Here is an 11,510-nt window from a genome sequence, read left to right as displayed (position 1 = left end):
GAGAGCGTAGAGGAAATGATTCATGTTTTAGATATTTAAAGTGTAGTAACCATTTAACAACGCATATTAACGATAGCGTTGTTGTATTGACCTCTTGAACAACGCATATTAACGATAGCGTTGTTGTACTGACCTCTTGAACAACGCATATTAACGGTAGCGTTGTTGTATTGACATCTTCAACAGTGTATATTAATGATTGCGCTGTTGTTGTGTATCCAACCGTATACTACTCATTTTATGAACACGACCTCTTCCACAACGCATATTTAATGTAGCGTTGTTCTATCAACATCTTCAACAGCGTATATTAAGGATTGTGCTATTGTTGCGTATCTAGTTGTTTACTACTTATTTTCATTAACACATCAACAACACCGAGATCTAGCGCTGTTGAATAGAATCTAATTGACAGCGCTATCTGAATTATGCGTTGTTGAATAGAATCTAATTGACAGCGCAGTCGTAATTATGCGATGTTAAACTCAACTCATTTTCCAAATTAACAGCATATTCGTAGTTATGCGCTCTTAAGTTAACATTTTACATAACTGGAAAATATTTACACAACATGAATTTACGTAAATTACCATGAAGTAGATTATTATTATATAATTGTGTTTATTAATACGAAACTGGATAAAATATTAAACATTACATTTTATTAATTTGTTTTTGTATTTATTAAGTATTGATAATTTGTTTATTGTGTTTATTAATAAGGAACAACGCAAAAGTATTTAAGAAAATAATCATCCAAATAATTAACAAAAAACAGAAATTAACATCCAAAATAATTATTTTATTATTCATTCAGGGAGACAAAATACATTATAATGAACTATATGATTTGATACATGCAAATATAATGAATTAAATGATTTGACAGATGAAGAATACAATGAAAATGATTTCAAGAAGGAAATAATTTTTTCATCGACTCCTCTATACAAAACTTCATTGATCTGATACCGTTTTGAAAAATGAAAGAGCTGAATGAATTAAATAATTCATTGATTCGGGTCCTTTTTTCTTCTACACAAATCTTGTATAACAATTCATTGATTTCCTTTTAAAATCTGGGTCATTTTGCCATGAAAGGAAATCAATAAACTTAAGGAATTGCTGCAGATGATGAAGAAAAATAATTCATTGATCCCCTTTTTCCTTTTATTTCGGTTCAATTGAAAGAGATCAGTGAACTAAATCTTCATCTCACGCAAATCTTGTATAACAATCATTTTCCTTCTGAAATCTATGACCGTTTTGAAAATTGAAAGAGATCAATGAACTAAATAATTCATTGATCCTCTTTTCCTTTTATTTCCTTTCAATTGCAAATGAAAGATATCAATCAACTAAATCTTCATCTCATGCAAATCTTGTATGACAACTATCTTCCTTCTGAAATCTGGGTCCTTTTGCAAAATCAAAAGTTGTTAAAGATCTTCTTGACATGATTTTGAAACAGAAACACAATTTTTTTCATCGACTCATCTATACAAATCTGGGTGCTTTTTCTCTTTTTCACTCTTTGTAGTATTGCTCTTTTTTTACTGCTTTGTGTTTTCTTCCTCATATCTTCATGAACATACTCTTATAGAAACACGTACTCTTAGGCTCTTAGCTTACTGATGAAATAGAACATTGAGTGAACCACAATATTTATTAATGAGCAGTCATTAATATTTCAACAAACAAATAGACGTATAATCACTCGACCATTAATATTTCAACAACCAAGAAACGCATAATCGTTCAACCATTAATATTTCAACAAACAAAGAGGCGTATAACTACTCCACCATTAATTTCTCGAGCGCTTACAAAGTCGTAAAACATCAGCAACACATAATTAAGCAAGCGTGGTTATTATGTCATCTTCAACAGTGTTTCCTTAAATATGTGATATTGCATATATTCACATCAACAGCGCTTTCTATCAAATGTGCTGTTAAAAATAAATCATTCAAGTCAACGCTAATGTTACTATGAAACTTCTATATTTTTACTAGAGGAATGATTAGCTTATATCCAAATTAAATTACATTATTTACATTTAATATCATTCATTCATTTTTCAGATCGAATGAACCATATGGGTGAGTGGTACTCTTTCAAGTATGGTATATGGCTATTTTATCCACTGTGTTTAGAGTCATTATTTTATGTAGCCAAATTAAAGTTATTTAATTCAAGTATGGTATATGGCTATAGATATAATTATCATAAAAATTATTATGTAGATACCTAAAGTCTTATTTCTATTTTTATGATGAGCAAATAAGAAATAAGAAAATTTAAAAGACATCACCCTTAATGAAGTGTTTGTCTTATAAATAGGAGTTATGGTCCCCAATTGTAAACAACATAACAACACTAAACAATTTGAACCACGACATAAGTTATTCTCTTCATCTCATCATAGGAGAAACTAATGCTAAGAGTGATCAACAATTGGAATATCGAAGAACCTACATGTTCTACTATGAACATGCATTTACATACAAGGACAAAGACATGAATTTTGTGGATACATGATGCTAAGAATGGTATAAATGTTGGGAAATTCAGAATCAATTTCTCTCCTCTGTGTGATGCAAAATGGACACTTGTGGAAGCGGCAAGTGGATAAAGAAAATAGAGAAAAGTAGAAAAATAACACCAAGAATTTTAACGTGGAAAAATCTCCTCAACGTGAGAAGGAAACAACCACATGCCTTAGTCTAGAAAATATCTCCACTATAGAAAGTATGATTACAATATTTGACTCTCTCTTACAAAGAGGATAACACTCAATCTCACCCAAAAAGGGTGAAAATACAAACCCTCTAGTATCTCACTATGAATACAAATTTCACACTATGTGGATATAAACTCTCTCACTTTCTCTCTATGTTGTTTTTCTCACTTGTTTGTTGTATCTGTTCCTCACAAGTCCCTTATATATATAGTGAAGGGGGAAGGCTCCATCATAAAAACATAGTGAATGATTAATTGTTGTCATGTTTTTTAAGACACTTTGAAAAGTGTTACTCCAACTTTCTAAGTTAGACTTCGTAATTCTCAAGACTCAATGAATAATTCCAAGACCTTAGAATAGTCATCATTGAATTATTCAATAGTTCATCTACCAAGATTCATTGGTCTTGCTTCCACATTAATTAGGAATGATTCCCAACAATAAAGTTCATTCATCATATTCTCAAATGAATACATTAAGGTACGGTTCTGCTCAAGTTTTAGTTTTATATATTTGTTTTTGATGATTTGATATGAAATATCTTGGTTATATATAATGATAATGTTCATCGTATTTAGTATATATTATCTATGTTTAAAGTATAAAGTCTCCTACCATCAATAAAGTTTATATAAAAATATTTTCCTACAAGTGGTATCAGAGTCACTTTCATATTGAGTGATTCAGAAATAAAGTTTTCATTTATTATGTTCATTTTGTGAATTTGTATGAATTGTCATTCTTTGTAATTTCTACATGTGGAGGTTCTAATTAAAATAAGGCATTGAATTGTGAATATTATGATATAGTGCGGTTACATAATTTTACATGTTCATTTCGTTTTTTTTTTCATGAGGCCTGAGTTCAATAACTCAGCCAGAGTTATGCTTGTTAAACTTCCTCATGTCAAGCAGTCCACTATTTCGGAGTGACATGGTTTTATTTTTTATAATTTGGCTTGTTTTAACATGTCCATGAGGCTATCACATGCAACATTGTTGTGTAAATAACTTGTATGAATTGAATATATTAAGAAATTACTTTGGTTGCACTTGCTGAGCATATTACTTTTACATTGTATGCTGTTTATGTGGTTCTTGGATTTGCAACGACGAGGTGTCTTGTTTTGAAATTAAACGTTTTCAAACGTTTAAATTCATTTTAATTGCCATATGTAGGCAACAGTTCAAGTTACAGATTATACTGGTTGATTATTAGTATTTCAAAACACAGTTCCTTGGTTCATGACCCGTTCATTGTTTTGAATTAATTTTGAAATGGTGTAATTAAGTATTAGTAGTATTTATTGTCAAATATTATATTTGTTCATGGTTGCACTGGAATTTAATGTTCTGGATTTATTTACTAATTTTATTCCGGAAACGTAATTACACTAAGCTCTTGGCCATTGGTGACACTGGTTCTTAAGTTTTATGTTAAACTGTTGGCATGTGTTCAACACGCACCCCATGCATAATATTGCATTACTTCGGTTTTATTGAAGCGTTAATTGGTTGGCATTTGCCAACAAATGCATTGGTCAAACTGGCATCAGTAAAGTTAGAACTTGGAAATGCTTGGTGTGAAGGCCGTAACATTGCCATTAAATCATACTTGTAATGTTGTCTCTTTAGCTCCAATTTTTTTTTTTAATATGGGATATAAATACAATTATTTTTTCGATTGTGTTCAATCAAAAATACAAGTAAATGGGTATCTTTTGGAATTAAAGATTGTTTGACATTTTAATTCAATATATGAATACAAGAAGACATAGAAGTGACATCTCATATATAAATTGTTTATAATAAATATTAGTGTATATATATTCATGTGAATATTAGTCAGTTGAAAAGAAGATTATTACTTGGCCTGATTATATACACATATGTGATGATAAACATGTGATAAATATAAAATTGCATATGCGAATGATAAATCAGTCAAAAGAAAAGTTTATTATTTGATATGTTTATGATCATGTTTGATCATTACAACGAGACTTCCATTAATTGGCAATTGATATGGAATATCAAGCCAATTATATGTTTATGTTTTATACGAATAATAATCGACCCAAAGGAAGATTACTATTTGACCAAAATTACAAATATACGTGTGGTAATAAATATGTGATAATAATATTGTTTTCCATGTGAATAGTAAGTCGGTCCAAAGAAAGACTTAGTGTTTGACATGACTGATTATCAATATTTGATTACTACAATGAGTGTACAACTTACAAGTTAATATTTTTATTCAAAGACAAAATATTAATGTTGTGCTAGGTAACTCGTGGTGTGCCACACCATTATTTGAATCTAAGGTTTAAAGTTAATTGTGAGTTTAATTGCAAGAATTATTGCAATTTGTTTTGTTATTTGTTTTATTGAATTCTCTACTTCTAAACATTTATAGTCTTCCTAAATTGCACTAACCTTAAGAATTAAGGAGAGAACATTGTGTTTGTTCTGGAATGCATGAATCTAGATCTTGCACTTTAGAAAGGAACAACTCACTAATTTTAAGGAAGTTCCATTAAGGATAAAGAGAACGATGAGGAATGAGAATGTTCAAATTGCATGAGTCTTATTTTCATTATGTATGCAATTTCATGAACATTCATGAGTGCAATGTTATAGGAATGAATTTTAAAGTTACAGATATATAGTATATTCCTTATACGTTGGCTAAGTGAATCTATTGTCTACATAAAGTTGTGCACAACAGGATATTGTGTACTTGGTTAGAATGCAGATATTTAAGTAATCTAGTGATAAATAATTGGAAGGCAGACAATTAGGTTGTAAGTACTTACAAAGAACAAATAAATTGTGTTCTCACATACATAAAGTGATTCAATTAAAGATCATTAGGTATTCTTCTTTAGTCTCGTTAGATGTCAATACAGTTGAAAATTCATGTAAGGTTAATCTGCGTATTAAGTGGATGATGAGCTATTTTGAAAAGTGATAAGCAGACACTTACAACTTCGTCTATTATGGTAGTGATTTTCACATGCATCAAATTATGAGATGTGACTATACAATTGTTACTTGACTGCTGATTTGAATATATTGAAAGACCATTAAAGTTATATTGTGACAAAAGTTAGCATTGTTATATCTGATTTAAAGAAACAATTCATAGTGGTTTAATGTCTATAGAGCATATTGACACAAACTCCAAGTTGCAAATCTGATTGAAAGACCATTAAAGTTATATTGTGACAAAATGTTATCATTGCTATATTTGATTTAAGGAAACAATTCATAGTGGTATAAGGTCTATAGAGCATATTGACACAAACTCCAAGTTGCAAATCTGCTCACTAAAAGTTTATCATCTAAGGTCTTTCACAACTACATTGCTCATATGAGTATTATATCACTTGAGGATATTTTGGTTTAGTGGGAGTTTGTATTTGGGTGTTCTCTTTATATATACATTTCTACAGAATAAAGTTTATGGTTCAGTTTCACTCTGAAATTTGTTTATAGGATCTCACTAAAGTAAAAGAGAACCAGTTAAAAATCAAGATATATAGATCATCTTCGTGTGATTTTCATGCTACACGTTTCATGATTGATCTAATATTATTTAGTTGTTTTAATATTAATGATCATTGATTAATTTAGTTATGATTGATATAACAAAAACTACTTTGGTTCTATATATTTAATATAATTAGTGGACGAGATAAAAATATGTCTCAAGTTTATAATAACGTATTTTTGAGTTCATAAAGTCTAACACGATTCATAAAGTCTAAAACAAATTTTAAAATTACATAAATGACCAGTGAGAGATTGTAAGAAATTTTGGGTCACACATGTAATGTTTAATTGTGTTAAGGTTCATTATTTTATGTTGTCAAATCAAAGTGATCTAATTCAAGAAAGGTATATGGCTATAGATATAATTGTCATACAAATTATCATGTAGATACATAAAATCTTATTTCTATTTTTATGATAGGCAAAAATAAGAAATAAGAAAATTTAAAAGACATCACCCCTAATGAAAGGGAATGCTTGTCTTATACATAAAGGTTATGGTCTCCAACTATAGACAACATAACAACACTAAACAATGTGAACCACAACATAAGTTATTCTCTTCATCCCATTAGAGGAGAAACTAAGGCTAAGGGTGGTCTACAATTGAAAGATCAAAGAACTTACATGTTTTATAATGAACATGCATTTACATACAAAGACAAAAAAACAAATTGATAGATACATATGCTAAGGATGATATAAAGTTCATCCTTCATATTCTCAAATGAATACATTAAGGTACGCTTCCGCTCAAGTTTTATATATTTGTTCCTGATGATTTGACATAAAAGATCTTAGCTATATATGATGATAATGTTCATCATATTTAATATATATTATGTATGTTTAAAGTATAAAGTCTTTCACTATCAATAAAGTCTATATAAAGATATTTTCCTACAATTACCTCTTCCACTGACTTTTGTGGTATGTTAGATTTGGAAAAAAATGGATGAAATTGAGTATAACTATTGTAATTTAAGTTAAGTGAAACATCTGATTCACTTTCTGAGTTATTACAGTTCAAAGCAATCTAACTCTCAATCGATTAAGACTCAAACCAGAATCATTTTCACATCAGGTAAGAAGTCGAACTGGTTGGATTGCTCGGTCCAATCCTCCAAGCACTAATTTTAACCAGAAAAAACAAAAGTCAAACAAAACAGATATGGGTACCTTTCACCAATTTTCACTGCTTTCAAGCTCTACGCATATAGCATTGGTCGTGCAATCCTTTATATTCAGAAATCATTGTCTCAGTGACCATTTCTACACATTCTGATATTATTGGTGAAAAATTAAATAACACTTCGAAGCATGCGTAGAATTCAACTACCATACAACATCTTCCAACTGTAAAAATTATCCATGATACCTAGCACTAAGTATGAAAGGTATGACTAAAAATAAACGAGTCTCCCAGCACTGCAAGGTTTCTGAAAGATATGACTAAAACCCATGATTAAACTCCAACATTCAAGAATAATGATAATAAAAGAAATAAAATCTGGGAGTGATAACCTTAAGGCAGGTAAATGATCAAAAGTCATAAATCTGTGCTGGAAACCTCAAGCAGGGACCTGATTAATTTCCCGCAATCTCAGAGACTTGGCATTCAGCCTCTCCATGAAAGCTGGATTGGCTCGGAGTCTCTCCTTCACATAGGAAGCCCGGGCATCAGCTACCAGGTTGTTAGCTTTTCCAGCCTCCTCAATGAGAGAGAGAAGAGTCCTTAAGCAGTCCTTTCTATTTTCTTCTCGATGTTCAAACCTTTTAAAATATGGAAAACAAGAATTTTAAAGAGATGTGGTTGCTTCCAAGCTTTTCAGTAAAGGCCCAGAATTTTGAAATTCTATCAAATTAAATAGTATCTAAACATATAGTGTGTTACCTTTCACTAGTTATTGTAAGCTCATCTCTCCCAGGATGATAACGTTTGCCAACCAATTCTCTAAGTCTGCGAAACTGGTATTTTGACATTCCAAGCTCCTTCACAGTTACAGAAAGTTTCACTTTCCTGTTTTTCGGATGCCAAGCATCACCACCAGGAGCAAAGACTACCCTAGTTTGCCACCGGAGAATTGGACCTTCACCAGGTGGGTCATCTATATCCTTTTTCTTGTCTGGTACACCAGTATCGTCGAACTTTGGGACCTCCTCCGTTTCCATTATCTTCATGTATTCCGCGACCATCTGATCCTCAAACTTCTTAAAGTGTTCATAAGCTTCTTCAGGTTCAAGCTCCCCTCTTTCACACATGTCCCCTAGCTCATTGAATTTTATTTCTACCTTCTTTTTTATCTCATCTAATGAAGATATTGAGCCAAAGAAAATCAGCAGAATTAGCATGATGTAAAGGAAATCACTAAAGTTGAAATTGATGACTACATTTCAATTCAAACATGCACATATGATCATATCAAAGGTACACAAAATCCATGGTCACAGTTTCTGCTATAACATGCAACAAGTGTAGAGCACAGTGCCCAGATAAGATTTAGTGTCTACAAACAGAATAATTAACAGATACCTACAGTGTAAAGTGGAGCGGAAAAAAAATGAGAAACAATGGAGTTATAGATGTGAAATTTCTTTTAAGGAATAACTAAGTACAGCAGAAAAAATAGAATTAGAATAGGGATACTCTACTTTCCCTTCAATCAATAATGCATTACTGGTTTTTGCCATTGCTGACATGAGCTCCACAGCTGAGCCAGCATTGTCGACCAACCCACCGCCGCCGCCCAACACTAAAGATTCTCTTTTTTCCCTTCTTGTGTTGTCTTCATGTTTACGTTCTGTGATTCCTTATCTATTTTATTTTCAAGATCTTGTTATGAATTAGTTTAAGGGGTTTTAAGCTGGATTACTCAAATTTGTTTTTACTCTTTATTTTATAAGTAATCAATTATAGGACTTTTGACGAGATTTTCATATCCTGACGATTTTCCTCAGTGATTGCCAGATTGGTCTGTTTACACTGGTTTGTACCTGTTGCTGCTCAGTCAAGCAGTCACCTAAGTTCTGCCATTGTATTGGTTAACTCAGAATGCACCAAGCTGGTGCTCCGTTGGTTAACTGATTTTTGAAGTCTGCAGCAAAGGGTTCATCAGAGATTGATGTGTTTTAATAGAATATGATGTTTTTAAGAGTTTATCAGATATGGTGCCGTTTACATATATAACTGACCTGCTTTAATACTTACTGCAGTTATAAGTGAAGGACTTATAAGATATTACTTGGAGGGCCTTAAGGTGTGGGCTGCTGGAGGGCAAACAGCTGTGTCGCAGATTGGTCACAATTTTGAATGGTAAGCACAACAATCTGCAAATCTAAGCATATTTGTTATTATATCCCCTCTTTGTTATTTCTTCACATTGGTGGGGGTGTATTTTGACAATTTTTCTTCAAATGTAGTTGGATTTATTGGGATGGTTATTGGTATCATTATGTTTGCTAACAAGCAAACACAATTTGAATAAATTCTAGGTAATTTTGAGAAAGATGTATGGATTTGGGTGCAGCATTGTCTTTAGTAATGGATATGTATTTATGTTATAATTGAAAAGGAATGCACAGATCATTCTATAGTATGAGAAAAGCATGGTGATTTATTTTGAGTAAGTCAAATAAAAAGGGCATCTAGTACACAAGGCTCTCATCCAGTGGCGTCTGGGAAGGGTAGATATACTCAGTCATGCCCTACAGACAGAAAGGCTGTTTTGAGGCTTTAAACACATTACCGCCAGGTCACAAGGCAAATAACCTTAAGATGCACCGAGGCTCCCCCTCAATTTGAGTAAGTCAAATAATTACTAAATACTAGAGAATGACTAGTTTCTAGTGGACACATTTCATTGCATTGATGTTCGCAAAGTCTAATTAGAGCCCATAATTTGTTGTACTTGAATTTATTAGTAGAACATATATGTAAATGACAAAAATTTAACAGGTGAACAAGCAGGGGATGCCAAACCAAGGTAACACAACAAACATTCCTAAGTTCTTTAGTTATCAAATCACAAGAACAGCACAATTCAAATGCTAATTGTAGCACAATGAAGAATGGTGTACCAGGGAGGAGTTTGTCCCAGCTGAGCATATCCTCCAGAATCTCCTCGCACTCCTTCGTATCCTTCATCAAACCATGATTAACCGCGTCTTGCACGATCTCATCCCACTTCTTTTCATCCATGTTGAAGTAAGGATCTTTTGTCATTCTTTTCATAACTACACTCCTAGCATCATACAAATCATCAATCTCCTCATCAGTCTCATGTGCATCCTCGAAATCCGACTCGAACTCCTTGTCATCCACATCATCAATGGGCTCTGCAAGAAGCTCGTCCATCAACTCATCATCGGTTTCCTCATGTTTTCCAGTTAACCTTCTTTGGAAAATCGCCTCCATGATTGAATCGAGCGCCTGCTCGTCGCCAGCCTTGAAGTATTTCTCAATCCGCGTTTTAAGCTCTGACAAAAAGGAACGAAATAAAAAAAATGAAATGAAATTCAAGTTTGACTGAAGAGGTGAGTATGGGAATAATTAATACCTTTGTTGCTGACATCTTCAACAGCGATGGCATCGTCCTTGTTCACGGGTTCGACCGAATTGGTAGGTTCGGAAACTGAATCAGGTTCAGGTTCGGGTTTTGGATTCTCTCCGTTGCTATTGTTGTCTGAAGAAGAGAAAAATCTGAATGGGGAGCGAGTTGAAACGGAGAGTGGGGAGCGAGTTGAAACGGAGAGTGGGGAGCGAGTTGAAGCGGAGAGTGAAGAACGAAGGAGAAGATTACGAGTGTAGAAGGAGGCATTTCTCAGCAATGTTCCTCTCATCATTCTTTATTTCTAGGGTTTACTTTCGTTGTAGTGAAGAAGACTGCTCACTCTGTTTTCTGTTATTACCACACGTTCATGTTTCAACTTTAGCATTCCCTATAATTACCATTTGCCCCCTCAAAAACTATTTTTATAGGTATAATCCCCGAGACCCAATTTTATTTTTGTGATGTAAATATTTAAAGAGAAAAAAATGTATGCATGAGATAAGAGTTTTATATATTGTGTATTTATTATGTATTTCATTTTTTTTAATTATCACTGATCTATCAAAAAAGTAATATAAATAAATGATGGATATATGTTAACTATGTATAAATTTTTACACTGATAGTGTGTAGATATTATACTCATACGTAAAATTGTTG

General features: G+C 32.4%; 1 protein-coding gene across 3 annotated transcripts; it reads right to left on the bottom strand.

Annotated features, from left to right (window-relative positions):
- Positions 7,523-11,203, bottom strand: LOC109349501. Of its 3 annotated transcripts, none has more exons than XM_019590334.1 (5): positions 11,060-11,200; positions 10,857-11,023; positions 10,378-10,776; positions 8,195-8,609; positions 7,523-8,073 (listed from the first exon to the last, which is right to left on the bottom strand). In XM_019590334.1, the coding sequence occupies exons 1-5, from the start codon at positions 11,140-11,142 to the stop codon at positions 7,872-7,874; spliced, it is 1,266 nt and encodes a 421-aa protein (XP_019445879.1). In that variant the 5' UTR covers positions 11,143-11,200; the 3' UTR covers positions 7,523-7,871. The 3 variants fall into 3 exon arrangements, with proteins under 3 accessions (XP_019445879.1, XP_019445887.1, XP_019445870.1); XM_019590342.1 differs by having other exon boundaries at positions 10,857-11,020; positions 11,069-11,199; XM_019590325.1 differs by having other exon boundaries at positions 10,857-11,203.

Source organism: Lupinus angustifolius, chromosome LG01 (assembly GCF_001865875.1).
Source record: "Lupinus angustifolius cultivar Tanjil chromosome LG01, LupAngTanjil_v1.0, whole genome shotgun sequence".
NCBI classification, from domain to species: Eukaryota; Viridiplantae; Streptophyta; class Magnoliopsida; order Fabales; family Fabaceae; genus Lupinus; species Lupinus angustifolius.
This window is presented reverse-complemented; position numbering and strand designations above follow the sequence as displayed.

Bases quoted from the DNA above. Each gene is read 5' to 3' on its own strand.
- LOC109349501 (XM_019590325.1), bottom strand. From the start codon at position 11,142: ATGATGAGAGGAACATTGCTGAGAAATGCCTCCTTCTACACTCGTAAT. The intron at 10,777-10,856 runs GTATTAATTATT...CCTTTTTGTCAG, and splicing joins TGAAGATGTCAGCAACAAAG to AGCTTAAAACGCGGATTGAG. The intron at 8,074-8,194 runs GTAACACACTAT...ATATTTTAAAAG, and splicing joins CTTACAATAACTAGTGAAAG to GTTTGAACATCGAGAAGAAA.